The 18,226-nt window shown below is 42.0% G+C and overlaps 1 protein-coding gene across 1 annotated transcript; it reads right to left on the bottom strand.

The window, feature by feature from the left end:
• Positions 1 to 882: 882 nt before the first annotated feature.
• TOR3A (torsin family 3 member A) lies at positions 883 to 15,077 on the bottom strand. Its single transcript, XM_089683969.1, has 6 exons — positions 14,495 to 15,077; positions 11,157 to 11,261; positions 10,343 to 10,608; positions 7,534 to 7,691; positions 5,262 to 5,386; positions 883 to 2,243 (listed from the first exon to the last, which is right to left on the bottom strand). Exons 1-6 carry the CDS (start codon positions 14,736 to 14,738, stop codon positions 1,996 to 1,998), a joined length of 1,146 nt encoding a protein of 381 aa, XP_089540095.1. The 5' UTR covers positions 14,739 to 15,077; the 3' UTR covers positions 883 to 1,995.
• Positions 15,078 to 18,226: the final 3,149 nt, after the last annotated feature.

Raw genomic sequence — 18,226 nt, 5'->3', positions numbered from 1 at the left:
TGTATGAACAACCAGATATACTGACAAGAAAGAATGAATGAACTACCATGGTGCTTTACAGTGCCATGGTAGTTCACTGAGAACAACAAGCGGACAGCCACTAAGGCTGTTGGGACTTGTAGTTTCTCATTCACAGATGACTGTGAATGAGTGAGTGATGTGGTCATGTGGGTGGAGCCCCGCATGGCCACTTTTTTTTAAATATTTGACAACTAGCGAGGTGGGAGAAGATCCCCCGCCAGCTGTCAAAGCAGGGATTGGGGGGGAGTGGGGGCTGGTCTGATTATAACATGTTACATCTTGAATATGGGTGTAACATGTTACGAAAAGTGAACTTATCCTTTAATATTCTAAGACTTCAATTTTATTCTTTTGGTGTGGAAGGGGGGGGGGGGGGTTGTTAAATGAATGGTTTATTTAGTGTGGGACTGTTGTTTTTTATTAGAGAATCTGTATCCTGCTAAATGTATTTCTTTTAGATACCTGCATTATAGATATGTATGTAAGTTAATAGTTCTCCAGGAAAGGTTGAGATTGTAGTTTGGCAGGTGCCCACACTATGCAAATTGCAGCTGAATATTATCAAATTAAGTGTAACTTTCTGTTGTAATTCTCTTATGTACAATAAGGGTCATTCCAACCCATCTCTGACCCGAGGAGCAAGTGCGTATAGTGCATGAACTTGCTGATTTTGGCTCCAGTTCCAGAAGCAGACAGCATGGACTTTGCACCACACCAGAGCCTAGACATGCATTTCTTGCATCATCATGGGTGACTTCTGATCAGGTGGCCTCTGTGAATACAGCATGTCCTCGTTAACCAGCTCAATGGCCGGATTGAAAATGCTATAGGTAAGAGGTGATATAAACTGACACGACTGGATCTGATAAAAAAATTTATTGTAAAATATTAAATAAATAGCATTTATAGAATACTTGTAACAGGCTGATAGTGATATGTAATAAAAAAAAAAAAAAAAATAGTACTCTTAAACCAGTTTCAGTACAGCCCCTTCATGGTGTTTTGCACTCAACTTAACCAGGAAGCAAGAAAAACCTTTTAGCTATGTCTTAAAACGGGTGCATTCTTGACAACCCTTTCTTTGACAAAAGAAAGAAAATGGGGCTTCTGCCTTCTTCAAAGAGTAGCTGGATTTGGCATAGACCTGGCTGTCCTACTACAGGAAATAATGAGTCAATTGGCCTCACTCAGGCCAAACAATGTAGACCACACAGCTCTATATGACAATTTTCCTGAGTAGTTTGGCTTATATGCTGTGGGGCCTGTTTCTTATAATACAAGTGATAGGCCTTGTTCACACACGTGGCAGGTTTGTAAACACCTCTGAAAAGTGATCAGCATTGGATCAGTTCTCAGAGGCAGTTTGGAGCGTGTTCAGGAGGCAATATTCCACCATCTGAAAGTCTGTCCTTTTGATCCCCAGGGGTATTTTACACTGAAATACTGCTAGAACCATGTGCCTTAAATGTAGTTGTGTCATGATCCCATTGACTTGAATGCAACACAGTTGGCAAGCAGCACATCCTACCAACCGCAACATATTATATAAAATTCACTGGACTGCAGTAATGTGTACAAAAATACCCACTGACCATGGTAATTTGCTGGTAGTCAAGGCAGTAAAAAAAAAAAAACAAACAAACATTGATCAGCCGCCTGTTTTTACCATCTATCTGCCGCACATGTGAACAAGGCCTTAATGAGACGCTTAACCGTGTACATTTTTTTTTTTCCTGTTTCCCAGTAAACTAATATCAATTGTTTACATTATAGAAAGTGTTATCAAGTGAAATGTGGACTTGGTTCACTGAAGTAGAATGCAGAACACAAGATAAGGGGGTCCAGACATCTCCTGTAGTCTTTCATACTGTAGCAGCACATGATGTCTATTGCCATGTTTCTCTGTCTCCCATTTCCAGGTCAATGAGGCTTGTGGCTTGTAACGTAGCCTCAGAGACCCTAATGCCCATTAGATCAAGGCTTCATGGAGTGGATTCTTTGGGCCACATGTTTACATCCATGGGCAGAGAAAACCCTCTCATTCTTTGGCACAAACACAAGCTCCTGGAGGATTTTCTCTAAAGAACTCTCTGTGTACGGTAAACCTTGGGCAGCGAAGACATCTCGAGCACAGCTTTTGACATGGGAACGTTCCAAAGGCAAAAACGGTACAAAGTCATCAATTGAACCCTCTTTTAGTAGTCGCCATGGAAGCAGCTGATCTGTGAGGAGAAAAAGCCATTCTGGTTAAAGTATCCCAAGCTTAAGATATGTGGATTATTTATTCAATTATTTATTAAGTTCTAAGATAGCCAGTGGGAATCTGGTGTTGGTTGTATCTGGGGTAATGCTGCTTGCAGCAATCGAGCTGGTTATGGAAATTATTTAAACTATTAGAAAATCTTTCTTTTACTGATCCACATGATTCTTTTGGCTCAGTAACTCAGAATGACAGCCAATTAACATTGCAGGAGGTCCGCAATGGCAACATTCAAGTTTTCTTAAAGACCTGTATGGATAGGCTTTGGGCCAGTGTCAATGGCTTCAGTTTGAGACACTTCTGAGATCATTCAGCATTTGACCTTCTTTAAAAAAAATATAAATGGTGAACAAACACTGTACAACTTCCCCACCCACTGGTTCCCACTGTATTTTCCTCTGGCAATGCTAAGCTGCCACTGTCATTGAAGCAGCTCCAGCAGTCCAGGGATTTTAATCACTCTCTCGATGCAGAGTTTCCAGGATGGACCAGAGTGATTCTGATTGGTCAGTGTCATCACAGTGAATTTCTCTGCTCCATCCCAGAAGCACTGCAAGGATTTCAATTCCAGGGACCACTTGAACAGCTGCAAGGACATGGACATCTCAGTATTGCTTGAGGCAGGGGCGTATTCACCACAAGGCAAACAAGGCATTTGCCTAGGGTGGCATTTTTCAGGGGGGCACATGCAGCATGGAGACCAGGTGGGATCCATGAGAGGCTGTGCGCTGCTTGACTGTGTATGCAGAGCCCAACTCTCATTCCCGGGGTTGTCTGGAGTTGTGAAGGTTAGTGTGTCTCTCTCATGTCGGATGGGGGGGTGTCGCGGTGGTTGTATAGGGGGTGGTGGAAGGCCCTCTTGGCCGAAGGAAGGTGATTGGTGTTAGTCGTTGTCACGCTCTCTCCAGAGGGGGGGGTGCGGGGTGATGTGGTGTTGATCAATGTCAGTATCTCTCTGCAGCGGTGGGGGGGGGGGGTCTTTGTGTTGCCTAGGACAGCACAAAACCTAAATATACCACTGACTGGAGGTACAGTGAGGATTGGGAGGAGGGGGATTACATACATTTTGTTTCTGTAAAGGTGACCTAACCCTTTAAGCTAGTTTTACAATCTCATGGAAGCAAGAAAAAAAAAAAATCCATTAAATACAGGATCTTAAAGCCAATGTTGCGTGGCTTTTTGGTCATGCGCCCACTGTGATTGACTCTCATAACAGTCATATGATCGGGAGCCTACCCTGCTGGCTCCTGATGAGAAGCCTTGATCGAGAGCTGACAATGACAGCTCCATCGGTGTGCTCTGAGCTTGCACTCAGCACACAACCTCCTGCCACTGTAAACACATATGTGCGGTGGGTGTGCATTAAAGCCCACCTCTTGTCGCTGCATATATGCGTTGAGCAGTCAACAAGAGGTTAAGATACTTTCTTTCAAGAGGCCAAAGCTATAGCATGACCCTTTGCCCCTCTCTCCCCCTTATGATCTGTACCATGATATGAAAGTTCACCACAGAGGTGTACACAACAAAGGAATGCACACTTTCTAGCACAGATTTGTAAACTTTTCTGAGGGCATTGCAAGAAATAGTCTGTCACAACTGCTATCCTGTTCTTTTGACACCCAGTTAGATCACTATTCTCGCATCTCTCATTAGACTAATCACTTTTGTATTGTTTGGATATGCAGTCATTTGTTTAGAAAGAAATTAGCTTTAGCTGAACTTGGTAGGGAAGAAACGGATGTCTCCAAAGCTAATTAAAGTGAATGTACAGATGTAAACCCCTGTAATGTAATATCTTGCCAGCAGGGGGCACATGGAGGTTTCACATAGTTAGTTTACTTCTAAAGCTGGTTCCACACTGTTCATTTTTTTTTTTTTCCATTTTTAATGTTTTGGATGGACTTTTATTTTTTTTTTTATATTTTTACCTACATTCACACAAGCAAGGAAGATTCATGGATCCCCCACAAGGGACTCTCCCCTGTCAGAATACTGTATGCAACTGCTGATTGATAAATGATCAGGTCCATTCGATAGAAGCTGATCAAACTTGGAGGACAACACACAGATTGAAATTCGTTTGGTCCCAGCTGAAGATGTGAATACAGAAAAGATCACATACAGCTGAAAAAAAATCTGTCCATTGATCATTTTTTTTTCTCTCCTTCCTTTCATCAGGCCGTGGGCTGAACAAAAAAAAAATGAACAGATTCCTCAGCACACAAGCAGGGTGAATGGAGGAATCCCCGTTGGGACATTGTATTCTGGCAGTGTGACTATCCACTGTCAGAATACAATGTTCAGCAGCTGCTGATCGACATGTTTTCCAGCTTGACCATCAACAAAAGTTGATCGGAGATGGCCAAACATGGATCAAAATTCAGCTGGTACCTGCTGAAATATTTTGATACATCTATGGCCATCATCCGTTAAAATGACTCAGAGATGGAGTACCTGACTGCTTTGCACGCCTGTTCGACTGCTGTGTTCGAGGCAGTGTGGCACCCATGGGATAATTTCACTTCCTCCCACCTTTCTCCAAATGTACGGTTTTGATGGCCTCCTCACTGTTGCTATGTGACACTATGTCTGTAACCATGCAGATTTCACCATCGATGTGCTACTTTTTTTTTCCACTCTCGTGTTCCTTTTTTTTTTTTGTCTTTAAGTAAGTGTGTGTGTGTGTGTGTGTGTGTGTGTGTGTGTGTGTGTGTGTTAATAAAAATTGTTAATACAAAAAAAAAAATGACTCAAAGCAGAGACGCCTCTCCCTTTCCTGTAGTAAATATAATCTGAATCTTCATTTTGCAGTCTAGGAGTTGATAAATTGCAGAGCTAGTATTGGGCTTGAGCATGCTCTGTTAGCACGGTGGTGCCCTGCATTATATTTTGTTTTTAAAAGGGTTTTCTCAAAATTCTGTAAAATATCAGTTTGTCACCTAAGCATCGTTACAAAGATGTATCCTACATATTTATGTACCTTCGTGCCCCTCCACAGCAGCCTTCAATGGTTCCTCCAAATCATCCAAAGTAATCACTTCGCGATGTTGCCCAGCACGCCAAAAGTGTAGTGTAATTTCATTGATAATACTGCTGCCAATACCACTGAATTAGGAAGAAAAAAAATAGAGATTAAGATTTAAAGGACCATTTAGAGTTCTTAACATTTACAACAATCTATACCAACAGCACAGAGATTGTATTGTGTTTGCGAATAGCTTTGGCTGCTCAGCCTATATAAAGTAAATGACAGGCTGATGACAGCCACGGCTGTGTGTTGCTGTTTATATACCCAGTGATTAGGGAAAGCCATTTGTCCCTGGAAGCGATGTCTGCATCCAGGGACAATCATCATTCTCTAACCACAGGTACTTTGTGGATGTCTGATTACATCTGGACAGCTACAGCTGTTGTCAGCATTTATTTATTTCAGGTACTTCTACGCTGTCAATTTACGCAGCGCTTTTACATATATATTGTACATTCACATCAGTCCCTAACCCTCAAGGGGCATACAATCTAAGGTCCCTAACTCACATTCATACATACACATACTAGGAGCCAATTTAGACAGGAGCCAATTCACCTACCAGCATGTCTTTGGAGCGTGTGAGGATACTGGAGTACCCAGAGGAAACCCACGCAGACACAGGGAGAACATACAAACTCCAGGCAGGTGTTGCCATGGTTGGGTTTCAAACCAATAACCCTAGTACTGCCAGGTGGAAGTGCTAACCACTTAGCCACTGTGCTGCCCCTACTTGCTTTGTATAGGTTGAGCAGCTGTAGCCATTTGCAAGCACCTGTCATTCTGCTCTTCAGGAATTCACACTATACCTTTTTATTTGCAAGTGTGAATGGGGCCTTGAGATACAGAAGGCAATAAAAAAAAAAAACGCACCTTTCTTGCTCTGTATAAAACTATATCAGCAGTTTTGTATGCATACCCAGCATGTCTGCAGGGTTAATTTATTAAGACTAGGAAAAAAAAATAAATCTGTACAATTAAAAGAAGTAAAGCTTAAATTACAACGTTATTTAGGTCTCATGCACACTGGCTATTTAACCTCTGTTGCATGAGGTTCTGGCATTTAAGTGTGAACGGAAGGCACCTGCCATCTCTGCTGGTGGTAGCCTGACAAGTTCTAGGAGAGGCTGAAAGCTGCTGCAGCTGGATGGTGTAGTAAGTGCTACTTAAGTTTAGGGCTGTGCTTGAGTTCTGGGCATTTTCCTCAGAGTGGATACTGCTCTGAATGTCACTTGGTGTGCCATCTAACCACAGCAGCTTTCTGCCTCTCATAGGGTTTCACAGGCTTGCCTGCATTGGGGCTGGATGGGGCACCCATGCATTCCACCCACACCTGAACACCAATGTCTAAATGTCCCGTGTGCATGGGGCCTTCATGTACTCAAAAGAAAATGATCCTGCTAGCAGGACCAGAGAAACCACAGCAACCTACGGTGTAAGAACGCACATACCTCAGTAAGCCTTGGGTCTGAATACAATGACAAAGTATGAAAAAAAAAATATATAATTTTTTTTAATTTTAAAATAAAAATGTATTTTTAATTTTTTATTACATTTTTTTCTTTTTGTTACGATTTTTTTTTTCCATATTTCACTATGACCAAAGTAGTACAATGTTACCATAGTAACATTGTACTACTTTGGGGAAGTGATCAGTATTTTTTTTTTTTTTACACAATTTGCTTATAGCAAAGAATTTACCTGAATGACATCGATTCATTCAGGGTTTTTTTTGTTTTGTTTTTTTTTGTGCTTAGCTGTGATTTGGCCACAGCTAATCACATGATACAGCTGGGCTGTGATTAGCCCAGCTCGTGCATGTGATCACTGTGACCAATCACAGCTACACACACTAGTATACAATGGATGGCATGAATGAAGCCATCCATTGTATACAACTGTCATGTGACCAGCTGTGATTGGTCACAGCAGGTCACATGGTATCGGCAACCGGGCCGGTTTTCAGATCTGTCATCGGCCGTGTCTGAGGTACACGGCCGGTGACAGATCTCGCCGTTGCGCGGCTCTGTAGGCGCGCACACTGCGCATGCCCGGGAGGACACCATATGGCGTCCACCCGGAACGCTAATGGATTTTGCACGCCGCCATTCAGCCATTGGCCAGGCGGCTAATGGTTGAAATATAACTAGTACAACATGTCAGGCTTATCGATCTTAGAATAATATTGTGTGGTTAGAGGAGGTAACAGTCAGCCAGGAGTTACCTGAGAAATAGGAGGATGCTGCGGGCCTGGAAGTCATCTTCAAAAAGGGGTAACAGAGGCTCTAGGAGAGCTGCTGGTAGTTTGTCAGCCTCATCAAATACAAACAAGGGCTGTGCACAACGAGAGGAAATCTCTATGATCTGCTTCTCCAGCTGAGCCTGAAAAGAATCCGAGACAAAATGTCAACATGCAGTCCAAATTACTTCAGGTACATAATCTTTCACTACTCATTACATCACATCAGTCTCTATATTCACATTTCATGCTCATAAATATCTCTACACATCCGTCTTCGAAGTGTGAATTTAGGACAGCTCAGTTGAGAACGTTTACAATTAGCCTTATCTATTAGTGTCTAAAATGAGATTTGTCATCCATGGTAACGAAGTTCTTTACATTCTTCATCTGCCACTTTCAAGTATATGCTTGAAAATGACTGGCTTTCATGAAGGCAGCCCATTATTTTCCTAAGGGATTTTACATTCTTCCAAAAATCCAGACAAATATTCTATTGTATTCATTATTAAAAGTGATATTAATGGCAATTAAAAAAAACCCCCACATGTCTATACTTAGAAAATGTATATTATATAGGGACCGCTTGTTGGAGCCCAACCTCTGTAGCTGTAGGATAAAGGTGTCAGATGGATATCAGGGATGGATGGATGGATGGATGGGAGCAGTAACACTGAGGCAGCTCTTCTTAGAGTGGAAGCAAGGCTCTAATGCAGTAACATGTAAAAGAGAGGAAGGCGCCTCTAAGTGCAGTATTGACAATTTATTTAGTAAACAATGGATAAATTGCACTTACAAGATAAATAGTTAAAAAGACTCATCATGTGGTGTAATAAGATATAGATGGAACATCCAGCAGCAAACTGTCTATAGGATCAGGAAGTAGAGCCCAGGATGTGCCTGTGCATCAAAATGGGGCTTGGAGAGCAGAGTCGGATGTAGGAGGTGAAGGGGGCGGTAATGCATTTCAGAGCATGCTCAAAAGAGGTCTGAAGAAAGAGCCTATTGAGCATACTCTGAAATGAATTACCGCCCCCTTCACCTCCTACATCCGACTCTGCTCTCCAAGCCTCATTTTGATGCACAGGCACATCCTGGGCTCTACTTCCTGATCCTATAGACAGAGTTTGCTGCTGGATGGCTGGATGTTCCATCTGGATTTTATTACACCACATGAGTGTTTTTAACTATTTATCTTGTAAGTGCAATTTATCGTTTACTAAATCAATTGTCAATACTGCACTTAGAGGAGCCTTCCTCTCTTTTACATGTCTATACTTACCTGAACCATGCAGTGGTTTTGTACAGAGCAGCCCTGCTCCTCCTCTTCTTGGGTCCCCCACCAGTGCTCATGGCCCCTACCCCCTGCTGAGTACACCCAGAGCAAGTAGCTTGCTATGGGAGCACCTATGCAGGCTCGCTCCTGAGCCGTGGCTCTGCGTGTCCTTTCACACTCGGAGCCGTGGCTTAGCCCCACTTCCTCTCTCCTCATTGGCTAACTAGCTGTGATTGATAACAATACCACTAAATTATGTAGAACAAAATGGGCCAATGGCTCCCACTGCTGTTTCAGCCAATGTGGAGGGAGAGACCCTGGAGGGCTGAGGCTCTCACGATGAAGCTTAGGTAAGTATTAGGGGGGCTGCTGCACATAGAAGGTTTTTTAGCTGAATGCATGAAGGTAAAAAACTTAGAGACTTTACAACCACATTAACTGTGCACATGGCAGCCTGGCATCACTGCTGCTAATTGTGATGCAGTGGCCTAGCATTATCAACCTGAAACAGGAAGTTCTGTTGCTGGCAGGATCTCCAGGTAAGCGCCTTTGCAACAGAGTCACAAAAAACAGTATATTGTAGAAAACTCTATACAGTGAGGCATTATGCCAAACATATAGAAAAATATTTACAGATTAAATGCTTTAAATTAGTCCTTCTCAAGCAGGGCTCTAGGGAACCTAAAGGCTACTAGGAGTTCCTTGAGCGACTTTTGACTCTTGTATTAACCACTGACAATTTGTTTTGTTTTTTTTTTTAGCTATCTGTAAGATGTACATTCTTTTCGCCAACCATCAAGGCGCAGTCTTCTCACATTGTAAGGGACATTCTTCCCACTGACCACCAGCCTAGGGACTATTTTTTCCCACTGACCACTAGAATAAATCATTCCTTCTCCAACTGACCACCAATCTACGGGAGCCTGTCTCCACTTTCTATGTAAGGAAGCATTGCACTGACCATCGACATAAGTTGGTGTTTCTCCACTGACCACTAATTTGAAGGTATACTACAGTTTTCACTGTTTTCTGGCCACGATTATTATTAGTTTCATTTCATTAATATTACTGAAAATTATTTTGTTGCATAAAGCAGCCCAGGGTGTTAAATACGCTAAGTACACCTCTTTCTTGATTCTTATACCTCAGCTTACTGTTCATAAAAATGTACTATGAGATGTTGATCTTTATCAGTAGGGGTTCCCTGAGACCTGAAAGTTATTTCAAGGGTTGCTTTATTTTAAAAAGTTTGAGTAAAGCTTTCTGCTTTTCAGGACTACAACAGATCATTGCACTCGAGCTTTCAGTTCTGCTTACTCATCATTGTGAATATTAGATGACTTCAAACTCCAATTTGAATCTTTTGTTTTAAAGGCATTAGATGAGGATTTAGGTCCATGAACTCCAGGAGGGAAAAGCCACAACTGTAGTTCCAAAAAGTCAGTAATTCAACTCCTTAGCTTTTACAAACCAACATGATATAAGGTTTGGGTAAATGTGGCATCTTTAGAGAATTACCTTGTATGCCTCCACGTGTGACTGGTGGGGGAAGTGCAGCTGTGGAATGAACACTTTGGTGCACCGGTTCCGGAGCCCATTCTGGTAAAGATTCTCTGCAATGATACGGGCAGCAAGGTTCTTTCCAGTGCCTGTCCATCCATGGAATGAGAGCACCAGGGACTTTTTAGACTGATCCTCCTGCAGGAACCTCTTAACAGAAGATAATATCTGCTTCACTGCCAGATGCTGGCCATGTACCCGCTGATCCAGATCCCACTGCAGGCCTGTGATAGGAAGAAAAATTGACATGTCAGTTTTTTTTTCTATTGTGTCCTCTACAGCATCTTTGAAATACCATGTTTTATCTTAGAAACTGCTGATTAGGAATGCTTTGACATCTTAGAAGGTTTTCATTACATCTGCTTTGCAGACCATCATTTTACAAAAGAATGCATTCTTTACTATCTACATCCAACCTCTTCCTTGCTTTTGAACTGACGGGTAGCTTCTTCTAATCCAGTGGTTCTCAACCTGTGGGTCGTGACCACTTTGGGGGTCGAAGGCCATCAGAAAACACATTTCCGATGTGTAAAGAACAGCTAGTGTGTAGAAAGCAGCTAGTGTGTAGAAAGCAGCTACAGTGTAGAAAGCAGCAGTATTGAAGGCAAAACGATACTTCATGAATTATAATTACTGGGTAAATAATTTTATGGTTGGGGGTCACCACAACATGAGGAACTGTATTAAAGGGACGCAGCATTAGGAAGGTTGAGAACCACTGTATCTAATCTGTAAAGATTAAAGCTTGTGTGGATGGTCATGCTCTCCTTACCTGTGAGGTTGTTGATAACAGTCCCATGTGTAAGATCAGTGAGACTAGTGACTTTAGTGTACAGGTCAGACAGGGAATCCCATCCAAAGTTGTTCCAACTCCAGTCTGTAAAATAATATACAAGTCCATGCCATATTAGCACTTGGGTGATCAAAAGGATGTAAAGAACAAATCATTTAGGAACGTATAAACAGAAGGACTACTACATAGAAAGATGTTTGAAATGATTGCAACTTTCTTAGGCTAACGCTACACAGGACATTTGCTGTGATTAGTGTATCTTAAAGCAGAACTGATAATTCACATTTTTGAGTTGTCATCCCAGCAGGAAAGAGTGAAAATCTGCCAAAGCAGACATTTGTTGTGGTGGGAACTAAAAGAAATAAAAAAATAAAGGCTTTAGAATAACCGCTTGCTGACAGCGCAGTGTAGCTTTACTGCTACAGTGCAGGCCGCTTGTGCAAACTTACGTGTATATATACACGAGTTTACTTTTCTGGGTAGGAGGCGCACACTGCCTGCCTACCTTTGCTCTCATTGGCTCCCTGACATACCGATCAGTGGATCCTGGCCAGTGATTCACGGCTGGGACCCGCCAATCATTGGAGCTAGTGCCAGGAGAGAGATCTGTGTGAGTAAACCACACAGATCTCTCTACTGACATCGGGGATGTGTTGGTTTTTGTCTCCTTGCAAAGCAGGGAGACAAAAGCTGTCATGTCGCCTAGTTAAACAGCACACAGTCAACACGTTACACGTACAGCCCTGGCCCAAAGTTTTGAGAATAACACAAATGTTATTTTTCACAAGGTCTGCTGTCTCAGTTTTTATGATGGCAATTTGCATATACTCCAGAATGTTGTAGTGATCAGATGAATTGCAATTAATTGCAAAGTCCCTCTTTGCCATGAAAAAGAACTGAATCCCCAAAAAATTAATTTCCACTGCATTTCACCCCTGCCACAAAAGGACCAGCTAATATCATCATGTCAGTGATTCTCTTATTAACACAGGTGTCATTGTTGACGAGGACAAGGCTGGAAATTACTCTGTCATTCTGATTGAGTTAGAATAACAGACTGGAAGCTTTAAAATGTGGGTGGTGCTTGAAATCATTGTTCTTCTTTTGTTAACCATGGTTACCTGCAAGGAAACGTGTGCAGTCATCATTGCTTTGTATAAAAAAGGATTCAAAGGCAAGGATATTACACTTAAATCAACCATTTATCAGATCATCAAGGAGAGAGGTTCAATTGTTGTGAAGAAGGCTTCAAGGCACCAAAGAGAGTCCAGCAAGTGCCAGGACTGTCTCCTAAAGTTGATTCAACTGCGGGATAGCTTGCTCAGGAATGGCAGCAGGCAGGTGAGTACATCTGCAAGCACAGTGAGGTGAAAACGTTTGGAGGATGGCCTGGTGTCATGAAGGGCAGCAAAGAAGCCACTTCTCTCCAGGAAAAACATCAGGGACAGACTGATATTCTGTAAAAAGGTACAGGGATTGGACTGCTGAGAACTGAGAAAAAGTAATTTTGTCTGATGAATCCCCCTTCTGACTGTTTTGGGCAACTGGAAAAAAATCTGTTCCGGAGAAGAAAAGGTGAGTGTACCATCAGTCCTTTGTCATGCCAGCAATAAAGAATTGCGAGACCATTCATGTGCGGCATTGCTTCTCAGCCAAGGGAGTGGACTCACAATTTTGCCTAAGAACACAGCCATGAATAAAGAGCAACTTCTCCCACCCATCCAAGAACAGTTTGGTGATGAACAATGCCTTTTCCAGCATGATGGAGCACCTTGCCATATGGCAAAAGTGATGACAAAGTGGCTTGGGGAACAAAACATTGAAATTTTGAGTCCATGGCCAGGAAACTCCCCAGCCCTTAATCCCATTGAGAGCTTGTGGTCAGTCCTCAAGAGGTGGGTGAACAACCCCCCCCCCCCCACTAATTCTGACAAGCTCCAAGCATTGATTCTGCAAGAATGGGCTGCCATCAGTCAGGATGTGGCCCAGAAGTTGATTGACCGCATGCTAGGGTGAATTGCAGAGGTCTTGAAAAAGAAGGGTCAGCACTGCAAATATTGATTCTTTGCATAAATGTAATTGTCAATGAAAGCCTTGACACTTATGAAATGCTTGTAATTATACTTCAGTATACCATAGTAACATAGGACAAAAAGATCTAAAAACACTGAAGCAGAAGACTTTGTGAAAATTAATATTTGTGTAATTCTCAAAACTTTTGGGCAGGGCTGTAGTGAGGGACATAGTTAACCCTTTGCCCCTGATGTTAACCCCTTCCTGCCTGATGTCAGTACATTTTATTAGCACTGATCACTGTATTAGTGTCACTGGTCATGGCAGTGTCAGAATGCCCCCCATACCATCACAGTCGTGCTATAAGCCACTGATCACCACCCTCACTAGTACCAAAAATTTTTTTTTTAAATCCAGTATATACACACCATCATTTTGTAATAATTTTCATGTAAACCAATTCATATACTCAATTCATATATTCAAATCCCGTATAATAATAAATATACACTTATTGGGATTTTTTTGTTTCTCCAAAGATGTGGCAGAATACATTTTGGCCTAAATTTATGAAGAAATGTTATATTTAATATTTAAAGCAAAAAAAAATTTATATATATTTATTTTCAAACTTATGTGTCTTTTTTCATTTATAGTGCAAATAATTTTTTAAAAACCCAGTGGTGATCAAATGCCACCAAACGAAAGCTTTACTTTTGTGATGCAAAAAACAATGTAAATTTCATTTGTGTACAATGTTGCATGACCACAGCGCCATATAGCAAAACATGGCTGGGGCATGAAGGGGGTATATCTTCCAGAGGGCAAGTGGATAACTGAAAAGAAGAATGACCAGCATCAAAACACAACACAGGGCTCCCTATAGTGAAAGCTGCACACATTGTATAGCATGTAGTAGCAGGTGTTGCATATAAATGGAGAATTGAGTGATCATTCACGATTTATTGCATGCTACTTATGTAATAATTTATGTAATAATAACCCATTCATTATCTTTGAACTGCTTTTAACAGTTAAGTTCTATCAGTTTTAGTAGAAATGACCAGGGGCGGACTGATAACTCATGGGGCCCCCGGGCAATAGGGGATCATGGGGCCGCTGTGTCCTTGCCCAAAAAAGCCTATGAAAAAGGTACCAGGGGCATCTCATGGGGCCCCCTACTGACCCCAGGCCCTCGGGCAGTGCCCGAGTTTCCAAATGGTCAGTCCGCCCCTGGACATGACCTAAGTGTGGCTCCAGTCTTAGACCAAGAAGAAAAGTATTCACAATGTGACAGCACTCACCTGCATGATCCTTTTTCATCTCTTCGCACTCTTCTGGCCAGAGCCAACACTGAAGTTCATGTACATACTCCAATGAAAGTTGGGCCAAGTTTTGCATTTCAGGAGCACCAGCAAACCATGGATTGTCCTCTCCTGCATCCTCAGTTGGCTGTGATAAACCCTGCTCAGTACAATGTACCAATGATGAGCTGATCAGTAGCAGCAATAGGGTAGTAGTTGTGTGCATGACAGCCATGTGCCTCATCGTAGTTGTGAATTTTAGATTCTATCCAATTCCTGCAGCTCTCTATTTTATGCTTTGCAACTAGGAGCGAGTTTCGTTTCCCAGTGCTAAGCACATCAACCCCCAGCTATTCTCTTTCACTGCTCTTGGATTCCAGGCTTCATTCATCACTCATTGCATCCTGTTCTACAAGGTAGCTTGGCCATGTCCTGCTGTCACTAATTATATTGACTTTTTCCTGTCCCCTCCCTTTGTCACGTCATTCTTTCTCCTCCCTCATACTTCAGGTATTCTAGATTTTCTTTATCTGTCACTAGTGTATGCTGATCAGTGACACTCCCTTGTAGTGACTGTCACTTTCCCACTGCTCAGTCTAGCAGCCGATGGGCAGGGCCTGTGTGTGAGCTCAGACTAGGCTAGTGCGATATTTCTGGATAGATCTGACTCATGGTTTGTTAACCCTGCCCTTATGAAAGCTTGCTGGAGCATATTTAAAGCAGTCACATTTTCCGTTCTTTTGAATGGAATATAATACACATGCTGGGAACAGTTACAACCTGTAAATGTGGGGAAGAACAGATCATTCAGACACTACATTTAAAGAAGCATTAAACCTAAAACAAAAAAAAATTACATTATGTCAAATGTTGAACTGATACAACTCAGAATTCTTTATGCGTGTACCAGGGGCGGACTGACAACTCATGGGGCCCCTGGGCAATAGGGGATCATGGGGCCCCTGTGTCCTCGCCCACACGCAAAAAATCCTATGAAAAAGCCAATGAAAGGTACCAGGGGCATCTCATGGGGCCCCCTACTGACCCTGGGCCCTCGGGCAGTGCCCGAGTGCTTGAATGGTCGGTCCGCCCCTGGTGTGTACCCCCTCTTTTATGTCCATTTATTATGAAACGCTACAGGGAAAGGAATTATAAAAGACACCATGGGAATCTCTCTGGATTGCTGGCTATAGATGACAGAGGTCTCCCTGAGAATGACAGCCTTTGTACACCAAGGGATCCTCACTGCTGTGTGACTTGCAGAAGTGGCACACTTGGGGGCTAAGAATATGCATACATCATACATACTATGGGGGTACAACTGGGGAAAAAGTTCAAAAGAAAATCTGAGAGGGGTTTAAACCTGCTCTATTCAAAGCTGAAACAAAGCTTTAGCTACACTTTAACCTCCCATGGTCTGGGGTCGTCAGTGGTGCGTTGACAAAGTTCCCCACACACGGCTAATGTGTAAGGTAAAGTCTACAGGCTTGGAAAAATCCGTATGTAAATGGATGGAATACGATCTTTTAGCCAGTTTTCTAAGAGTATTGGTTAATGATTCATATTCTGAATGGTCTAGGGTTGTCAGTGGTGTACCCCAAGGTTCAGTGTTGGGATCCTTACTTTTTAATATATTTATAAACAATATAGGGTCTGATATTAAAAATCCCATTTCAGTCTTTGCAGATGACACCAAGCTGTGCAGTGGAATAACGTCCTTACAGGATGTCTCCAACTTACAAGCCGACCTCAATGCACTGTTTAATTGGGCAACTATGTGGCAAATGAGGTTTAATGTTGATTAATGTAAGGTTCTGCACTTGGGGGCTAAGAATATACATGCATCATACATACTAGGGGGGAGTACAACTGGGGGAATCAATGGTGGAGAAGGATCTGGGGGTTCTGGTAGATCACAAGCTTAATAATGGCATGCGATGCCAAGCTGCGGGTTCTAAAGCGAGCAAAATCCTCTCTTGTATTAAAAGAGGTATAGACTCCAGAGAGAGATATCATATTACCCCGGTACAAATCATTAGCAAGACCTCATCTGGAATATGCAGTTCAGTTTTGGGCACCAATTCACAAAAAGAACATTGGGGAACTGGAGAAAGTACAGAGAACGGCAACCAAACTGATAAGAGACATGGAGGAGCTCAGCTATGAGGAAAGATTAGAGGAACTGAATTTATTCTCTCTTGAGAAGAGGAGATTAAGGGGGGATATGATCAACATGTATAAATACATCAGTGGTTCATATAGTGAATTCGGTGTAGAGCTATTCACCCTGAGGTCATCACAGAGGACAAGGGGGCACTCTTTACATCTGGAGGAAAATAAATTTCATCTCCAAACATGGAAAGGTTTCTTCACAGTGAGAGCTGTGAAAATGTGGAATAGACTCCCTCAAGAGTTGGTTCTGGCCAGCTCAGTGGATTGCTTTAAAAAAAGGTCTGGATTCTGCTTGAGTGGTACTGGAGGTTCTGTGAAATACTCCATTAGTGAGTGGATGTTCATATCTGGTGAGTATAACGTTTAGCTGGTATATTTGTATGTGTTAAGCTTTATTGTATTGTTGATACAATTGTTTTAGGCTTGTTTAGTTGTGTGCCAGCAAGTGAAGGGCTGATCACCCTTGGGTAACTGATGTACGGATCTGTATGTTAGAGTTAGTCAATGGTGAAGGAGAAAGGAAAACACTAGTTTGATAGTGTGGTTCTCTTTGTGGGACTAAAAATCCCAGCCTAACTTTGGAGTGTGTGTGTTGTCTCAGCATCTGCTGGTGTGCAGACTGGTAAAGCAACTTTCAGTGTGAACGTAATTAGTATATCAATGGAGGTTGTTGAACATATTCTTAAGAAACATGGCTCTGCTACTTTTAGCAGTTGCGCATAAGATGTGTTGACCCATCAATTTAACCATTTTCCATCCGGCCCATGTCTATAAATGGCCGAATGGGAGCACTGCCGAAGCGGGTTGACGTTTCTAAACGTCACCCGCATTCACTGCCTGTGCATGCTCCCTGGGAACGTGCGGCACCGCGATCTGGTGGACACAGTGGAACGCTGATCGCTGTACGGGGCCTCTCTGTGAGGTCCTGATTCATGTGATCACTGATTGGCCAATCAATGATCACATGAGCAGTAGTAAACAAGATGACACTTCCTGACATCATTGCCTACTACTTGTGAAATCTGTGAATGGTCACAGAGGTCACATGGTACAAGGCTATTCACAACAGCCTTGTACCATGTCACAAGCTGTGACCAATCACAGCGCTCACAGTATTTCTCAATGGTTGCAAGAATGCAGCCAGAGAGAAATAGAAATTATTGCTTTTACAGCCTTTATGGGTGTAAAAGCAATCCGTGTAATAAAAAGAAAAAAAATCTTCATCACCCCCCACAAGATGTACAGTGTCTATGGTGACACTGTATTGCTAGGGTGACACTATGTTAAAAAAAAAATATATATAAAAAAAAAAATAAAAATGTATAAAACTATTTTGATAAATTACAATTTTTGGTTAAACTAATTTTTTTTTTTTTTTATTAAAAAGATAGCTGAATACATTTTGGCCAAGATTTATGAAGAAAGATTATTTATTTGCAAAATTTTATAAGAAAAACACTTTTTTTTCCCCCAAATTTTTGGACATTTTCATTTATATAGCAAAAATATAAAAATCCCATTGGTGAATAAATACCACCAAGATAAAGTTTTATCTGTCTC

Source organism: Staurois parvus, unplaced genomic scaffold (genome assembly GCF_062004578.1).
Source record: "Staurois parvus isolate SC_StPar_1 unplaced genomic scaffold, SC_StPar_1.0 ptg000332l, whole genome shotgun sequence".
In the NCBI taxonomy this organism is placed as follows: domain Eukaryota; kingdom Metazoa; phylum Chordata; class Amphibia; order Anura; family Ranidae; genus Staurois; species Staurois parvus.
The sequence above is the reverse complement of the archived record's forward strand: the minus strand, read 5'-3'. Positions and strand labels throughout refer to the sequence as shown.

Bases quoted from the DNA above. Each gene is read 5' to 3' on its own strand.
- TOR3A (XM_089683969.1), bottom strand. From the start codon at position 14,738: ATGAGGCACATGGCTGTCATGCACACAACTACTACCCTATTGCTGCTA. The intron at 11,262-14,494 runs GTGAGTGCTGTC...ATTATTTTACAG, and splicing joins GATGAAAAAGGATCATGCAG to ACTGGAGTTGGAACAACTTT. The intron at 2,244-5,261 runs GTACATAAATAT...TTCTCCTCACAG, and splicing joins TGCTGTGGAGGGGCACGAAG to ATCAGCTGCTTCCATGGCGA.